At 40.1% G+C, this 19,119-nt stretch overlaps 1 protein-coding gene across 1 annotated transcript in view; it reads left to right on the forward strand.

Annotated features, from left to right (window-relative positions):
* PDE3A (phosphodiesterase 3A, cGMP-inhibited) overlaps nt 1-19,119 on the forward strand; it is a 94,736-nt gene that overhangs the window by 39,716 nt on the left and 35,901 nt on the right. The window contains exons 2-4 of the mRNA XM_009708943.1: nt 10,369-10,629; nt 13,499-13,653; nt 18,258-18,373. Coding sequence (XP_009707245.1) covers nt 10,369-10,629; nt 13,499-13,653; nt 18,258-18,373 — 532 coding nt within the window. The remainder of the gene's footprint in view (nt 1-10,368; nt 10,630-13,498; nt 13,654-18,257; nt 18,374-19,119) is intronic.

Raw genomic sequence — 19,119 nt, forward strand, 5'->3', positions numbered from 1 at the left:
GACATAAAGTCACGAGAAAGAGGAGGAGGCATTTGTAACGCCAGAGGTTATTGACTGGTGTTAGTGTGAGTGCTTTAAATCAGGAAACTAAAATAATGCAAACCACAAGGTTAGATGGAGAAGAAAAAAGTGTTAAAATTTGACCAATTTGATTGCAGTGAGGGAATCACTTGACTTTCATGAGCACAGGATTTATCCTTTTCAAAAGGTGCAGAGTATCTCTGCGTGCCTTTGGCTTCAGTGAAAGCATGTTCTAAAAAATGGGCCACTAAATATCGTTAGTGTTCTTGGTCTCCTGGAGAGTTTCACGAGATCTTCCTGCTCCTGTTGCTATGGCATATGCAAAACATGGCCCAAGGTATACTTCTGACTCCTGCGGTCATTTCCAAATCCCTGTCATAATTTCAGTAAGAACAGACTGAACTTTAAAGATGCTGTATCCGCAGCTTCACTGATGATTATTTCCTAGTTTCTAATTTTCTTTTTATTCTGCTTGTAAACACTCAGTGAACAGTTCTTAAAACCGCACCAAGTTTACGTTTTTCCAGTTTATTGCCCTGGCAGCAACTCTTTTTAGTATTTAAAAATACATTTGACCGTATCTGTAGCAATTCTTTATCTCCCCCCCTGCCTATCTTTTATCTTAATGTAGAGGCTGCATTTATTTGCATTATGTTTTTAATGATACTTAGTAATGCTGTTCTGCTTAATACTGTTAAACAGTCCTTAGTGAAGGACTGAGGTGAATCTGTAGATGAGATAATTTTCATATGTATTTCTGCAATGTGCTGCTAATTGTTTGTCACTTCTCAAGTTGCATCCCAAAAGACTCTGAGATATCGAGATATTTTGAAAGGGAGAAAATATGGTTCCTTTGGCTTTGTTCTAATGTCACTGAGACTATCAAGTTGAAAATGTCAGAGGATTAGTTAGTACGCAGGAGACAGAATGTTGGTTATTGCTTTCAGTGGATCTTTTTTTAACTCATGCTGTGTATTTGGCTGCTCTGTTTTAGTTCACTGTAGAATTGAAATAGCTTTCCATGCTAAGGCGGCAGTTGGGATATTGGAGCTGTAAACTCAAATGGGTAAGATCACCAGGTATTAATAGATGGCATATGCTCTGCTGTGTGTGCACCCAGCGTCCCACTGCTGCTGGGTCCCAGCTGGTGGTACTGCATCTCAAGTTGAGACTGAAGACAGTTGCCACCGTTTTCTTTGCATGAATGCAAACTATCAGCTTCAAGCTACCGATTTGTGACCATCTGATGTACAAATTGAAGAACAATAACGTAAGGCAATTGAAAACAGTCTCTGAAGTCCAGAATTGTTTTCCTCAGTCTGTGTTATTCAGAGCAGATTTTGAGCCCTATTTATAATTTAATTTTTCCCATCTGCTGTGTTTTAAAGAAAAGTAGTAATTTTTCAAGTTCTGAGTTTAGTTGGAGTGGTGTCTGCTTTTTAAATAACAAACCCTGACTGTTTGTGACTGACCCTCTGATCTGCTTTATGTCATCAAGTGATTCTTCAGGCTGGGATAGTCATGATAGTTTAAGGTTTTTAGGCAGCCATATCGCACGAAAAGTCTCTTGGAACTGGGTGACTGAGTCCCCAGTGCTCTACCGAAAACATCAGCGTCAGAGTTTCCACAAGGTTTCCAAGCTGCAACTGGTGTCTCTTAGCCAGGAAGCTCACGCCATGCTCTCGCCTCCTTCCAAGAGCTGCTTTCCCTGGATCCTCCTAATGGGATGCCTTATGCAGAAAGTCACCAGAACTCTCTGAGTATCTTCATTTGAACTGGGATTTCCTCAAGACCCCAAGTCAGAGCATGTGTACGGCTGGTTCCAACTTGCCCCTCGCCTTTCTTATGTGCCACAGAGTAGTGGTGCTGGTGGTGCTACCCACAGCAAGCGCTCTGGGCACCAACTCTCTGCCCCTTTACCCTACACTTCCTGGGGTTTTCCAGCAGCAGCTGAGATACTTGTGCTCTACTGTGGCAGGAGGAAACATGGAAAATTAGGTACTACTTTTCTTTAGGTACCAGTGGAGTTAGTTAATTTGAGGTCCTTTCTGTCAGATATAAATGGTGGGGATTTCTCTTGCATTGGGTTATGTGCAGTACTTGCATCCACATGAGTGCAGGCTTTCCTAGTCTGTAGGTCTTGAATCTTACCAAATCTAATCATCCCACACCTTGAGATGATTTTGGCATCTATCTTTTTGTTGTTGTTGCTTGGTTGCCAACAACCATGAAGAGATTTTCTTTTGGTGCATTTTACAAATCTAAGAAAGCTTGCTAGGTGACCTGAAAGCAAGAACTGAGTTTCCCATGAAAGTTAAAGATAGCACCAAAACTGCTTAGGACTGAAATATATTCTCTGTTTCCCCTTCTCTCTTTTTTAAAAAATTAATGATGCCTATCTGTAAAAACCTTGAAGCCATGCTTTCCTGAGGGCGTGTTGGTTTGTCTATTGAGTGTATTAAGCAAAAAAATCTCCTACGTATTTTCTTAATGTAGGTGTCTGCTAAAGTTGTGAGACAGACCTCTGTCTGAGTAGCTGTGGCCCATCCAGAGAGATGCTTACCCAAGTCTGGGCATTAAAGAGAGGAGCAATCATCGTGGTGTTATCAGTGCTAATGATTACCATGACATCGTCACTCAACAAGAGGGAAGAATAATTGAGGTGTAAGTCTGAGTTGCAGACTGACAGCGCAGTTTGGATTAAATGTAGTCCTTTGCCCCTTGGGATGTTGAGCACAGGGCACAAGGCCACGTGGGCAGTGTGTGGAGGTGTGTGCACTTAGGGCAGACACCATCTTGGCAGTTTGGTGGCTGGTTTCTGACAACCCACAGAGGTCATGCAAAGCTAGCTTTGGTTTTGTTTTTCCCAGGGGCTATATAACTGAATCTGCACACATCAGGACAGGGAAAGCAAAAGGCCTTCCTGCACCTTCAGTGCCTGCTGCAGATTAAATGGTATCAGTTTACTAAGAATTTTTAGCATGGATAAAACATGTTCTTGTAAATGTCTGAACAGTTTTTCTCAAATGCTGAAATAATTCACCCCAGACAAATACCTGGCAGTATACATTTCAATCTGAGCTCTTTGGCTGACAAAGCTATCAAGATCTAAAAGATCCTGAAATGGAAGTTTGGTCAGCTGTAGCTGTGAGCTTTGTGAATGCTGTCACCTAAGGTAGAGGTGCAGGATGTGGCAATGACAACTGCAGCCCCAGACAAAGTGTGCTATTAATGGTGATACATTCCACAGGTCTTATAAGAAAGAAAAAAAAGTATTTCCTTCTCAAACCAATACCTCTTTCTTAAAGGCTCCATTTTCAATATTTCCAAAGTTTGTGATTACTCTGAATAGATTAAATGTTATTGCCATTTAAGAATGATGTTTTTTTCATCCTGGTTTTCTAAAGAAAGTACACTTACATGATCGTGCTATCTGACAGTTTCAAGCAAATGTGACAGATGGGAGGAAGCATCAGAGATTATTATCTTCCTATAAATTTTATGACAACCTGTAATGGGATACCAGGGAGGGTTCAAATTAGTGGCCTTGCTTGGTAGTAGACGACTGGCAGTTTAACACTGTGTGAGATTACGGAGAGAGCCCTGTATAATCCTGCTGATCAGCAAGCACATAGCCCCAAGCATGACTGCCTCCTGCTGACTGTGTGGCCACAGGGCTGTTGCTGAGGAAGGGGGTCATTGCAATACAGCGAGTGCTGAGGGGACAAATAACTCTTCAGTGAGACCAATTTCATAGATCCTCTGTTTGCAGAACTATGTTCAAAAATTTCCTCTGGCTATACTGTGATCCTTGGACTCTGGCATCGTGCTGTTGAGCGCTTAGGCTACAGACACACTGCGTGTGGTAGTTGTGACATTTTCTGCTCTGCAGGTCAGAGTTCAATGTAATTGTTACCAGGAAGATCTGCTTTGTTATGGTGGTGCCATCCCAAATGCCATATAACCAGGGTCAAAACCATAATCATTATGGCTCACACAAGATCTAGAGTCTTCCCTCATTACGGGCTCATCTTTTGTGTTTCCGTGTCTGATTTACGATTATTTGGCTCTGGGTGCTTCAAAGAATCAGCAGCAAAATCAGTGATTACATTGATGATTAGGAAAGGTTTTCTTTGATCAATGTGATGAGACAAAAGGAAGGTGCTATATTCAGTCCTACCAAAGAATATGCCTTGCAGAGCTTGTGGCTGGTCCACCTCCAGGGACAGGTAGAAATGGTATGCTTCGTTAGGGTGGAGAAATGATTCGCATAATTGTCCTGTTTGCTTGCCAGAGAAGTGGAAACCTGAAATCTTGTGTTAGTACAAAATAAGAATAAAATTAAAATAAGAAAACTGGGTAAGATGTCAGTTCTGCAGCTTTAAATACAGAAAAGTGAAATGTCAGAGAACTGTACACACACTTTTCTTTTCTCCTTAGTCATTCAGTGAAAGGTGGAGTGGTTAAGTCTGTGGCGCCTTTAAAATGATTCATTATTTCCATAGAAGCCAATTCATGTTTATCCTTCAAATCACTCTGTGGACATTAAAATAACGGAGAATTATATTTGCTTTAATTTTGTTTCCAGACAACTTGGCCTGAACGTTCATGATGTGACTTGGAAACTATATCAAATTGTGATTTATTGTTGCTCGTAATTGTGTGAAGATTGAAGATATGCTGGATGCTGCTTTTTTCTTTTTTCCTCCTCGCCTCCTCCATTCTTTCACTTACAGAGTGTAACATGGTGAAAGGCCAGCGTTTCTCCCTTTCTACAAGCTTTTCCTTGTACAAGCCACAGCAAATGAAGATTTTATTTTTTCCCTAACATGAGGCTGTGTGAAATGAATTGTGATTTGTGTTTGATAATGGTTTTATTTTTTTCTTTCTTTCTTCTATTTTTTTTTTTTATCATGCTTAAGTTTTGACTGGTTTTGTGTTGTCATGTCAGTCTTCCTTTCTTGTAGGGTGAAGAGCGAGTGGTATTTTTTAGTCAAGCTAGATGAGTTCAGTTTTATGAGAACGATGCAAAACACCAAGGGGAGGGGGTGGGGGGGAAGACTTTTATTTGCAGTAAAGCATCTGTTAAGTATAAGAATGTCAAATCAGCTTCACAGGAGGGTCAACTGTTTCTTAACCAGGAACAATTAGTAAACTAAATTTATCTATCAGGTCTTATGAATAAATGAATTTGTTGTTCCTGTTTTCCTAAATTCATTTTTCCTACACAGTTTTATCTACTTTTTCCCCTAGTGACTAAAAAGCTATTCTTAGATTTTTTTTTTAATGCATAATATAATTTAATAGAAGAAAATGAATGGGATTTTGTGAAATATAATATAAAAGCATACAGACGGTTATGCAAATTTTGAAAGTTTTTTTTTTTCCTAGCAGTGTTACAGAATCCAAACCAAACTATTCAAACCTAAAAATTCTAAGTGATGATTAACATTTACTAGAATATCATTTTCATATTGCATTTAGGAGTGTTCCTTGAAGATAACTTTCCTGCCCTGACAGAAATTGTCTGTGTGACAGTGGGACATGCTACTTGTGATTTGGTCCTGCAGATGCAGCAGTGTATGTGCTGCTTGGTACATGAAAGTTTCCTTGCAAATTCCCAGTAACTTCCCACCCATGCATTAGATGATTGCACAGTTGGTGCTGTGAACTGTTCATGTCTGTCCAGGGTCTCTAATGCATCCTACTATGACCTGGCCATCTTATTTTTCATATGAGTTCTTTAGGGGAAAACCCTTTCTTTTATTTCTGTACATAAAAAGAAGCCCCAAAACATACAGCAAGTGCATTTGGGCCCAATTAGGAATTCCAGGTGGTACCACAGCCTAAAACACCCACCTGGATGCCAGTTTAAAAAAAACAATGAGGGGAAAAAAAAAAGCACAAAACCGACTGCTTTTCAGCATTGTAAGGAATTTATTTTGCTCCTTACCTTAATTATCAATAAGCATCTTTAGTTGATCTGATTTTGCGTTTGTTTCCAGCCAATTTGCTTTCTCATTCTCATGCCCTAGAGCATTTCAGTTTTAGTCATTGCATGTCATCACTTAAATCAGAGTTGGAATGGAGTCACAAAGTGAACAGTAAGCCAATCTTCTCCAAAATTCGTGGGAGGAAACTGCATTCACAATTATTAGCATAGATTGGTAAATGAATACTGATCAGTGTGAAATGAAATTCACCTTAGCTTAGCTCTTTGAGTTTTTTGTTTTGTTTTATCAAGTTCGTGTTTGTTAGTGTTGATTGCAAACATATTATTCATGCTTCTATTCCCAAGTATCCAGCCTTTGTGTTTCGACGAGTAAAGTGGTTTGGAAAGAATCCAGATCAGTTCATGCAGAGGCTATGCACATTAGTAGAAAACTACTTACAAAGTCTGAGCATGGATTTTGTATGCACTTTTACCCTAAAAAAAAAGACTGTGTGTATATGTGTGCACATATGTGTATATGCATATATACAATTACATCAGTCTAAAATTTTAGCAATTTACTGTCTTGCATAAATCTTTATATTGTTTCACATCATCATATGTATTTTATAAAAATTCTCTGTTTCCTTGTCTGTCAGGGAAACACATTTCAATTTACTTTCTGAGTAATGATTTGCAAAGCATACACAGTTCTCTACTGTTTTGTAGCAGAGAATCTAAAAAATAAAATATTTTAAAATGTTCTCATGCATTCAATTTGTAACTGTTTTTAGAAAATAGTAATTTAAATACCTGTCATTTTATCTAGTCAGACTAGTCCAGTAGTACTCTAAATTCACCCTGAGATAGATAAAATATTTGAACTGCTCGAAAAAGAAACTGTTTTCCTGTATGCGAGTTCCGTGCATTGAATTACAACATATGAACCGTACTAGTTTAAGATGTCGTGTTAATGTACTGAAATCGATGGATTAGAGCAGTGTTTACCCTCTTCTGCTTCTTTCTTTGAGAGGAATTTAGGCTTTGACTGTTCTCCTTTTACCTATGTTCACATACTAAGGATTCTAAGCATTATGAGTAGTTCAAACAATGCTGTAGCTATGATATATAAAAGTGCCATTTAAAGCAGCTCACTACAATACAGCGATGTCTTTGAAATACCGTGCTTTGAAATACTTTGAAGTATTGTGCGATGCAGTATGTCACGTTGCACAAATTGGTAGTTGTTGATGCTTCATGGTGACCCTGGCTGGGCTATGCTGGCAGGATACACATCTTGTTTCAGCCCTGGTCAGGGACACTCAACGTGCAGCTCCTTACGGGCATGGAGCTGACCTCTCTGGGTGTGCTCCATGCAGGCAGGGTGGATGGCTGCATGGGTTTCCTGTGAGGTGTCAGTTGAGAGTGTCAGATCTGCGGGTAGTGCCTTTTTGGTCAGAAACGCAAAAGGTCCTGCCACCTTGCTGTGTGAAGAGCATGTTGGGCAGAGGGTGAGGTGGTATCGTATGTGCTATTGCCAAGCCCTGAAACCTTTCCCAGGTGTGAGGCACACTTCCAAAGACAGAATCGCTTCATTTCCATTGATTTGTTCTGGTGGGGCATGGGCTTGCAACACTGTTACTGTGTGTTACGTGTGTAAGTACCTAACTCAATTTGAGTGCAGATTGTCCTTGGCAGTGAGATGCAGGCACAGCTCAGGAGGGAGAGTGCAGACGCGACGTGTGCCATCCTTCTTCCTGGGCTATGTGGCCTCAGCACCAGCTCCTCGTATAACTTGGCACAGCCTGGTGTTTGAGTTGGACAAATCTGCTAGGTCTCAGAGTCAAGGCAGGCGTCACCAAGATGTGACAAGTCCTCCCCACATGTGAGAGGCCATGTGGCAGAAATTCACCATTGAGAAGAGAAGGGCTCTCCCTTTCCCCAATTGATACTAATCATGGTGAACAATGCTGGCTGCTTTGCAAAATATTATTACTGCTGTACAAAATCTGGGCCTCTGCTTAGGGCCTGTTGAGTCAGACTTGTTTATTTCATTAAGTATTAATCTCTGTCTCTGATTGGCAGTCAACAACTCCAGGCTCCAGGCTGAATAGAATTTCAAACTGTAGATTATGTAGTTTTGCTGAAAATATGAGGCTTCTATTGCACTTTGAATGATGTATTCTCCCTCACTCCCCTTTGGTCTGTTTGTTAGGGCTGAGGTTAAGATAGATAATTAATTCCTTCCATCCCAAGCCTTGTCTTTTAATTTAAGAATTTTCTTTAGCATCTACCAGAATCTTCTGCATGCACTCCTGAGAGGTTAAGCAACGAAAGAGCCATTAAATGAACTTCAGCCATTGATTTTTTTCAGTAGGATGAAATAGCACTTCAGTATATCAAACAGTTGCTGGTTTGTTTTATTTCATATCATCACAAAGAAAAGAAATGTGTGAAGAAGAGGCTGGTTTTCTGGTTGCATGAGAGGATGGTGAGTGAGGAGGCCTATCTTCCGGTCCTGCAGCTTACCTCTGTGTTAATAAGAAGCAGGACACGAGGAGTGGATCCTGTGTTAGCAAGAAGTAGAACATGAGAAGTGGATCAGTGGAGTCAAACAGCTATTGCCAAGGGCCTGATGTCCAGACCAAGCGATTGGGAAGATAGTGGGGGGAGAGGTTTAGCTATAATTAGCTAATGTATCGCTTTCCTCAGAAATACTTTGCTATTGCCTGTAAAGCCTTTTGTGAGAATGAAGCAGTGTCAAGCTCTGTTACACTGCTCTTTGATGTTGTGAGGTCCATAAATGCAATCCCTGATGAGTCACTCCTGGCCGGGGCTCTGATTACTCTCCTGCTAAGCAGTCTGCCCAGTTCTCCGTGCTACGTACTTGCCACTCCAAGAAACCCATATGTTCTTTTCACAGGCATAACTTCCCTGTTTGGAAAACTGTGTATCTTAGATTTTTTCTAAGAAATACGTGAAAACAAATTAGTACAAAATCACCTGGAATGGTCTTTCTGGCAAACTGCATGTACACCTGCTGAAAAGTCCCAAACAGTAGCAGCAGGATTGAGCTTATGTGTCAGAAACACAGCAAAGGAAAAATCGTCAGTCTTGGTGTGTCTTGAATTAGCGATTCCACGCAGAATTTATGGTGATTTACAGTGCACCAGCTAATGAGGCTGAAATGTCAACTGCTGCATTGAAAGTTCATATGCCTCCTGCCTTTCTAGTTGTTCTGGTTCTCTGTGCATCCGGTCTCACTGTTCTTCTAGTAGATTTTAAAGATCCTCAGTCTTTTGCATATATATGTATAGCTGTCAATTCACAGACTTGACAACTTTTCTGGTTTTGGCAATAGACTGTTTCTTTTAGTGCCAATATATTGCCCTACTGGGTTTCAGATGGTAGTTGGAGCTGCTGAACGTCAGGAAGTTCTGGAGAAACTCAAAGATGCATTTATGGATCAACCCTTTAGTCCATGCATTGGAAGCCCAGTGCTACAGCTGTGTTAGATTGCCTGTGTGCATGATGGATGGACTACACTTATGAAGACAGTTTGCTTAGGCCACAGTTGGTTTGCAGTGTGTCATTTACAGATCAATTATACACATGTACTGGTTAGGGTGTGTAAGATAAGCCAGTGAGATGAGCTGCTTCTTGGTATTATTTCTGCTTAAGCATAACTTTAGTTAATTCCTCTTCCTAAATGATATATGTAAAGTAGCTATATATTTCAAACCCAAGAGAAAGTAAGGACCATCTGAATTGGTCATAGAAGTCTGTAGAGTAACTATTATTATCACGTCTGTCTGAATAAAATAAGGATTGGAAAATCCACTTTTAACTCTATTTCAATTTTGGTATAGCTGCCCAATATGCAATTCCTTGGAGAAGAACGTTGTTGCCACAGTACCAGAATGCTATATTTTAATAGCGTGGAGATATTTTAAAAATCTCAGTATATGCCTGGGATTCATTTCGTTCATCTAAGCATAAGCATTGAACATTAGTTGTTCTAGATGCCCGTGTAGTTAGTAGAAAGGCATGTCTCAAGAGAGGCTCCTCCCATCCTAAGCTATGTCTCCAAAACTGTGCAAATAGCCCCTGGCCATTGACTTTCTCTCTGTAGGGACCCTGAACAATTCCTTCAGATGGGTTAAGTCAGCTGCATGGGTGAAAGCTGTGAAATCAGATATGATGAAATTCCAGACTCTTTACAGACTGTAAGCATTATGCCTGACAATCAATCTATTCAGCATGATTCTGCTTATTTAAAGAATTACTTCATGTTACTATTTTTCCACTCTGTGGGTAACTGCTTGAACAAAAGTTGTGGAAAGAGTTAACCACAGCTTTAGATACTGCTCAGCAGGTTGTTCTATTATCTCACGTATTATTTTTGTCTTCTTTAGTCTTCTGGTACCAGTATCACAGTGGATATCGCTGTCATGGGAGAAGCACACGGCCTCATTACAGACCTTCTGGCAGATCCTTCATTGCCCCCCAATGTGTGTACTTCACTGAGAACAGTGAGCAACCTGCTTAATACACAGTTAACCTTCCAGGCCATCCACAAGCCAAGGGTGAACCCTTTGGTGTCCTTCAGTGAGAACTACACCTGCTCAGACTCGGAGGAATGTCCAGAGAAAGGAGAGAAATTAACTATTCCCAAGGTGGGTACTGGACCCTGTCTATCATCTTGTAACTTGGCTCTCCTGAAAGGGACAGTGCTGGACTAGTGGGAGATGTCACTGGGCTTTTTGCTTGTTTGCTTCAGATTAATATCTTATGCACTAATCATACTCTACTATAAAAGGACAACTAAGTAGACTGCTGGTTTCATAGTTAGACAATTCCTTTGTATCCTTCAACTCATGGGCAGGTTAACTTTGGTTCAGGCATCTTTAGAAGACGACATTCGACGCAGGATAGCTGACATAGATGGTGTGCATATTTCCTCGCAGGTGTTGGTTGGAGCTTAAGAGAGAAGAAATGATAGGGAGCAGAGCAAGCAAAAGCCTTTCAGCATCCACACTCACGAGTCTGCTCCATTACTTCTCACACAGAAAATCCCCTCCCACTCAAAATATTTGAGCCACTGCATGTGGGGTGACTATCCTAGTCAACGAGCAGTGGGGAATTAAGTAGTAATAAGAGGGACCTTTTTGCCCACTTTGAAGACTGGAATTTGAAATTCTGTATGAATTTCAGTCTCTTCTTCCTTCCTTTAGCTAGAGATGTGAAACCTATAGAAGACAATGAAAAATTCTCTATTGATGACCTCGAGGTGCTTTGGATCAAGTTTAAAATATTGTATACCAAACGAACAAACAAAAAAGATCACCACAGTACTTAGTATGACAAATATTGTGAGCTTGACAGAAGCAGATTTGAGAAGAAAAAGAAGACTGAACCAAAGAAAAAAATATATATTATTGCCTTGACAGATGGCTTTATGAGTGCTCAGGAAGCTGACAGTAAATAATCAGTGTTAACCACCCACATTTAGTAAGTGAACAACTAGAAAGAACACATCAGCTTTGAAATAGTTTGAATTGTAGGTTCATTGCTAATTAGCTGTCCTGCAAGGCTTACATTTCAGTTTTGAAAGTAAACTGAAATACTTTTGTACTGCAGTCTCCCTTGTAAAATTAAATATAGGCAGAATACATTGCACAGGCAAATGCTTTTAAGTTTTAACAATTCAAATGCCACAGCCAGCATTAATTCCAGCATTTCCTGGCATCTGAATTGCAACACTGATGATTCTTTTTTTAATATAATTTAGTGTGATGATAGTTATTACCCTGTTTGCCTGTGTAGCAGCTGTATATATGAAATGGATGTTCACAGGTCTTTAAGCATGTTTTCCAGTTTCTTTTAGTGTACATGTCTATAATGGCAGTACTCTAGGCTCTGAGGGGAAAAGTTAAATGGAAGAACACTGCCATCACATGAGCAAACACAGTGTACAGATACCAGTTTGCTGTTGCATAATACCTAGTGAGGAGAAGAGAAATGAAGGATGAAGAAATGAGTTAATGCTACAGAGAACTAATTTGACTAAAGAATTCACTGACCTAAATGTATTATGGTTCATAAAACTAATAGTTTGCAGTCCTTTATTTAAGTATCTAAATATAGATTTAGGGTTTTTACCTTAAACATCTAACACTGAGCATTTTGGTTAAGGAGATAGTATATTAACATATTTATCTGTAAGTTTGAACTTCAAAACCACAAGTGTCTTCTGTCTCATATCTCTTAACTCTCTGGCAAAGTCAAAGCTCTCCATCAGAGACACACGTTTATTTTAGTTCTTAACTATAAACACTTCACAAAAAGTACAAGAGAAGCATCTTACAAAATTATAACATCTGCAATAGCAAATCTGGATCCATAAAGACTCTCTATCATCATCCTTTATTATCTCTGCCTTCAAAAATTCAGAAAAACAATGTGAGTCCTGTTAGTGGAGAAAACAGAGTCAAGTGGAAGAAAAATGCAGGGTGGTCAAGAAAAAATCTGCTGTAGACAGTGATGCTTTCTCTAAGCTTTTCAGGAGAAACCATATCCCAGAGCATGAAAGTTTTATTTCAGTGGATGATCTTTGGATTGGGTAGATACAGCAGGAAAAATAGTTGGAGCTCCCTTCCCTTGTTTTTCTTACAGCCTTTCTTTCCTTGAGTATCTGATTCTGAGCATTCACAACAGTTTAAATCACAGAATAGTTGAGATTGAAAGTACATCTGGAGATCGTCTAGTTCAGTCCGAAGATCATCTAGTCCAGTCATTCAGCTCAAGCAAATCAAGCCTGGAGCAGATTTCTCTAGGTTCAACCTAGAGCAGGTTGCTCAGGACGATGTCACTTGGTTTTTCAGTATCTCCATGGACGTAGACTCCACAGTTTCTCTGAGAAACCTCTTTCAGTGTTCAATCATCCTCACAGTAAAAAAATATTTTCTTACAGTTAAATGGAATTTCTTGTATTTCAATTTGTGCCCCATTGACTCTTGTCCTGTCACTGGACACCACTGGAAAGAGCCTGGCTCCTTCTTAATATCCTCCCTTCAAGTATTTATGTATATTGGTAAGATATCCCCTGAGCCTTCTCTTCTTCAGGCTGAGCAATCCCAGCTCTCTCAGCCTTTCCTTTTACGACAGATGCTCCAATCCCTCAGTCACCTTTGTGATCCTGATGATTTAAGTGCCTTTGGCCACATCATATAAGACTAAAATTTTTAAAGAGCTCAACTCTAGTGAGAACTCCCAAGTGTTGAACGTCTGTGGCTACGGGGCTGTGGATATATACCTTTTCTTAAACTTGAAATAGGGAGGATGGTCCAAACCCTCCAATCATTTAAAGCACCGGTTGTGTTGATTTGAATAGAAAGTAGGCACCATAATACCTGGGAGAATCCAGATTTAAGGTACCTTACCAGGTGTGGTCAGGCAAAATTAATCAAATGGAAATGTTTTTCTTTGGCATGTTTGAAGTTTTTGTAAGCCCGTATAAACTCTAAGCAGCTGATTTCTCTCTAGCGCTTGCGGAGAAGTTTGCCTCCAGGACTGCTGAGACGAGTGTCCTCAACTTGGACCACAACAACATCAGCCACAGGATTACCTACACTGGAGCCAGCTCCAGTGAGAAGGGATCGCAGTGCCAGCATCAAACCTCATGAATCATCTTCATCCAGGTTACAAATTACTTCCTCTCTCTTTTATATCTCTCTCTGGGCAAATTTCTTTGATTCTGTGTGATGATGTCCCTCATTTAAAAATGCTGACTCCAAAAAGTGTTAGAACTACTTCTTCATGTTTCTCTAAATTGGGTTGCCAAAGAAGTGGCATTCCCAATTTTAGTCAGATTATGCCAAAACTATTCCTATTATTGGGAAGTGAAATAATTAAAAAAAAAATCTATTTATGCTAGCAAAGTGCAGAATTGCACAACACAATGGGAAACAAGGCAAGATATCTGGTTAAAGTCATGTTGATATGCAGCAATTTCCTCCATGTTATTGCCCAGCCAAGAAAAAATTCTAACAAGTAACCCAGCTGCTGAACATGACTTCTAAGAACATACCTAGTGATGTGATCCTGTCATTAAACCAGTTCATAAAGCACTTCTCTGTCCTCTTGATACTGACTTCCAGTACACAAGCACTGATTTTCAGTGGACCCACCTAAAATACATGACTTTGTGCTTTGTCCATAGAAACAGAGTATTGTCAGACCATGCAGCACTGTACATGCCCTACATCCCATGTACACACTTCATTCCAGAATATAAGAAGTGCTTAGGGCTCCCTGAATTAACTCATGCAAATGCAATACCAGCAATAGATGGTAAATAAAAAACATTGAGTTAGATAAGTCAAAAAGTGATTTAGTGGAGAGAAGAAAGTAGATTTGTTACTATTGGAGGAAAAAAAAATTGTAATCTAGGAGTAAAATTACAAAGAAATATGTGCTAGTAGAGGTTGAAAGCAGAGCTGAAAATGAAATGGGCAGTATAAAGTTTTCTTGCAGGATGATTGCTGTCCTTTCTCTAATTTTAAGCACTGCAGTGAAACACTTCTTTCCCACTCACCCCAGAGTTTAGCTTCTGGGATTCAGAATCTCAACTGTCCCATCCTTAATCCCAACTGTCTCATCTAGTTAAAAGGCTTTTCCTAATTTGCCACAAGAAGCAAAAAAACACAGCTGTTTTGTTGGGGTGTAGACTGAGTGCCGGCTTCTATTTATGATGTATTTATTTACTTATTCATTTAAGATGCCCCATATTGTCAAGGGTTCTGTAAGCAGGTGCTGGTACTGGAAGAATCACAACTACAAAGCAATAATTAATAAGGTCTTGAAATTATTTTCCGCAAAATCACTGGAGGAACTGTACATTATTTGTTTGTCTTGGCTGGAAAAAGAGTTCTAGATTCAATCATGACACATACGCTTAAAGTTATGTTCATATAGTGCATTGTAGAAACAGAGCACTAGATCTGCAAAAAGATTTGCATAGGCTGAGGTACCTACCTACTCCATTTTGTGCCCAAAATTTAGTTCCAGTTCCCTAAAGCACATTCCTGAAAGTCTTCAGAGTTAACCAGAAGCACACTAGTTCTCAGTGTTCTGAAGAGCTGAATTTTTATCATATGCTTATAGTCCGTCATGACTGATTATATCAGTGAGTTATTCCCTGCTCACTCTTACCCATTCTCTTTTTCTCAGGGCCTGATCCCTGAGCCAGTATCACAAAATACATAACCCTTCCATGAAATAGAGAGAGAGAGAAGTTGTGTCCTGTCAGCTGCTTACAGCCAGCAGCTGACTGATTTAGGGCATTTGCAGAGGACTACCCTAATAAAGTTGCTTCTCTGCCTGAGGGCATTCAGACATAGGTACCTTGCATTTTGGGACTTCCATGATACCAGATAGCCTGAGGAGAGCTGCATTTAACCCTCCACAAGGGCTGCAGCAGATAATCCAGTAGCAGCCAGTGAAGGAAGGAGTTGAATGGATGTTAGTCTTGTGGGAAGGGCACTTGTCTGCGAGAAGAGAGGCTTGGGTCCCAGGCGCTGTTAACTGTGATACGTTGCGTAGCTATTTCAACAGGATTTCCTCCTTTCTGGCTCCATGAATATTTTTCTATTCTAGTCAGAAAGGAGTAGAGCCTTCAAAGGAAGGGCGGAGGGCAGTCAGTCCTGCAGCCTGGTAGTTAATGGTGTCATGCTGTGAGAATAAAGTTCAGGTCCCCTCCCCACCTCAAGGGCTATCATCTTGGAGAGATGATGGATGAGGAGAGAGTGTGGAGACATGCTTTCCTATGGGAAAAGAAAAAGCTGAGCAAAAGCACCACATTCAAAAAGAGAGTTCAGAGCTGTGATAGCAGAAGACACATATTTTTCTGCAATTCAAACTTTGATGCCAGTAGTGGAGAAAAAGATAGGACCTGAGAAGGCCCAACATCACCAGTGTTTGCTGTTGGATAGCTTGGGTGAATGCAGCCCCAGAGAGCTGCTTTGGACAGCCTTTCTTCCAGATATGTAAACCTTCCCCATAGAGAAGGCTGTCATGCAGGGCGCCTAGGTTCTCAAGGCAGCCTGCAGAGTACACTGAATGTCTGGTGCAGGAAAATACATCGTTAGCCAAAGTTCCCTTTGTGAGGACTCCCATGTATCTCAGTAAAAGTAAATAAAAAGAAACTGTAACAAAATGGAAATGTTCTTCAGCCACCGGCCTGTGGTTCCCAGGGTGTATTTGATTTATACTGTTGATCCCAGACTCTCATGTAGTATGCAAGCATCCTAAGATGGGAATCAGAGGGAGAAAGACAGCAATTAAATATTATTGTTGGTCCTTTTCTAAAGTTGTTATATAACTCTGCATGATGAGCCAACTAAGCAGGCTATCAATTCCTCCTGTGTTTAATGTCGCCAGTTGTATAATTACAGCTCTGTCAAGCCTCCCAGCCTACTGTTTGCACTTCTTCTCTTACAGTAGGAGAAAAAAGGTGTATTCCAGAAAGGGGAAAAATGAATCTTATACGTCTAGCTTTCAAAATTTTGGCAGACCAGTACAGATTTGCTTTCAAGGAAAAGCATTTTGAACTGAAGTGAAAAAAAATCGTGATTATCTGCCACTTTCCCTGTACCTAATTCAAGCAGACCACAGGTCACAGAGAAAGAAACATTTCATGACTTGAGGGGTAGGAGAGGGCAAATGACAGTGGAATTGCCCTGTGGCAAATTCTGCAGTTACAAAATCTGTAACTTGTTCCTCAGTCTGGTACGTCACCTCTAGATCTCTATAGTCACATATTTGAAAAAATCCCACTTAAATCTCTGTTCAAGATTAGTAATCCTGTATTATTCCAACCCTGTGTCACTAAACTGGTAAGACATGGTCCTCTTATAGCTTCAAATGACTTGGGAAAGATAATAGAGCTTCCATATTCCTTCTGTCAGTCACTTCTGTATCCAGTGGTTCTCCCTTAAGAAATCAAAGAATGTGGTTTGAGGGTTTTTGCTTTGGTTTGGTTTGGTTTTTCTTTACAGTGGGCCAGTGTGTTATATTCTTCCTGTCAATTAAAAAACAAAATCACAAAACAAAGCAAACACAAAAAATAATTTAAAAAACAGCTGGATTCTTTCTTTGTCTTACTTCATCACAGATTATAGGAATTTGGGCCAATGAAGACCACCAGCAAATATTTTTGTAGGTGGTGCTTGCTCTTCCAAAACAATAAGGTGTTTGTAGAGTTAAGACAGTGTTACATGCTTTTTTTTTTTCTTTCAGAACACTTTTTTTTTTTCCAAGTTTTTTTTTCGAGTTCAACTGGGACTAGGCTGCTTTAAAAGGTGTCTTCTGCCTTGCATGTCATCTCATCACTTGGATATGAGGCTGTGAGGAGACATGTGGAGCCTGAGAGGCCTAGCAGATGTGTCCAGAGAAATCATAGGCCTGATGATAAAAGCCAGTGCTACAGCCCTGCAAGCAGCTGACATTTGATGAGTGTCATTCAGGACAACAATGATAAATACAATTCTCTTGCTTTACAGAAGTATTTGGCCTCTTCTGGTACGCAGTTATAGCCTGAAGGCTGAAAGCATGGGCCCATCCTGTTGTAGGGGACCAGCATTTGTTCGCCACACACAAAGACACATGCACCCTATTTTCCTTTAGTGAGTTTCTCTTGGATCAGTGACCAATGTCTTCAGGTTCTGTCAGAAGGATTTTTTTTTTGAGATGCAGCATGCGTTTCAGTTGGCTAGAGCATGAAGTGCTTCACCTGGAGAAGAGTCACACCGTTAGCAACTGCAACGCAGGGTTCTTCTGAGCTTCTTCCAGCCTCCTGAGGAGCTCCTCCAGTGCCCGAAGGGTTGCAGCAGAGGAGTCAAGGAGACTGATTTTTCATTTACACTGAGAACTTCGGGCACTTCTGGCTCTTGTAAGAAGGGATTAAAAGAGAATATAAATTTAACTTATTTCAAGTCAACTTTTAAGTCCCTTTGTACTGTCAGAATAATATAATGAAGACCTCTTTGTATAAATAAAGTTAATAGACCTCAGCACTGAAGGAAGTCCAGCTTTAGAGTGTCTGCATTGTAAATATTTTTGCTGAATACAATACTGAGCGCCTCACAAATAGCAGTTCACCTGGCAGACAGATGCTGTTTTCCTCGTCAGATTTTGTGCTGTCTTAGTGTCACATACTTCTTGCTGTGGCTCCTAACTTCTTAAGATTTGCTGTTGAGCCTTATTACTGTGTTGAATGATGCTTGTTTGTGCTCTGGTTTTGCAGTACTGACTCCTGGAACAGCTCAATTCTGATGACAATCACGAAGAGCAGGTCCTTCTCCACCTCCTACTCCATGTCTTCTACCAACCACCTGAATGCGAAAAGGCAGAGCCGGCAAGGTCAGTGGGTATCCATGGCTCTGTCAGGCTCACTTAGCTGCTTCCCCGTGACTAACACGTACAGCTGATTTTGATCTCTGTCCGATCTGTGTTTTTCCTTATTTATCCATCAATATAAATATAGTTATTTCCTTTATTTAAAAAAAAAACAGTGGCTTCAAATACTATAGCTCATAGTGATGCCACTGTAAATGTTTTGACTTTTGTGATTTATAGAGGTTAGTCATGATATGATGCAGCAAGTGCAATGCTAAATTGTTTTGTGATTTATACCCATGTAATTCCATTGACTACAACAGCACTGAGAACAGAGTGTTTTCTGGAACATTTCTTAGATTAACTGTCTGTGTATATTGCCTGACTGATACATCCTGAAGCACAACCTACATAATGCCATTCAGAGCTGTAGGCAGCAACTGATTCATCTTATGCAAACATATCCAAGACAAAGCCATTACAACTCGGAGGTCTATCTCTGTATATTCATTATTGAGAAAGTCCAGGTAGTTCTTACTGATTTTTAGAGATGAGAAATACAGGGCTTTTTACTCGGCTTTTTGGACCTTTAAAAAAATTACTCCTATGTTAACTGAAGGAAAGAAATTGAGAAGGTGACTTCTTAATTGATAATGAAATGTGCAATATGACAGCCATGAAGCAGTCTTAATCCACAGTAATGTGATTCTCTTCCCTGTACAAATGGAGGATAAAGTCATGTTTACCCATGATTTAACTTGCAATACAAA

Source organism: Cariama cristata, unplaced genomic scaffold, assembly GCF_000690535.1.
Source record: "Cariama cristata isolate BGI_N322 unplaced genomic scaffold, ASM69053v1 scaffold3191, whole genome shotgun sequence".
NCBI lineage: Eukaryota > Metazoa > Chordata > Aves > Cariamiformes > Cariamidae > Cariama > Cariama cristata.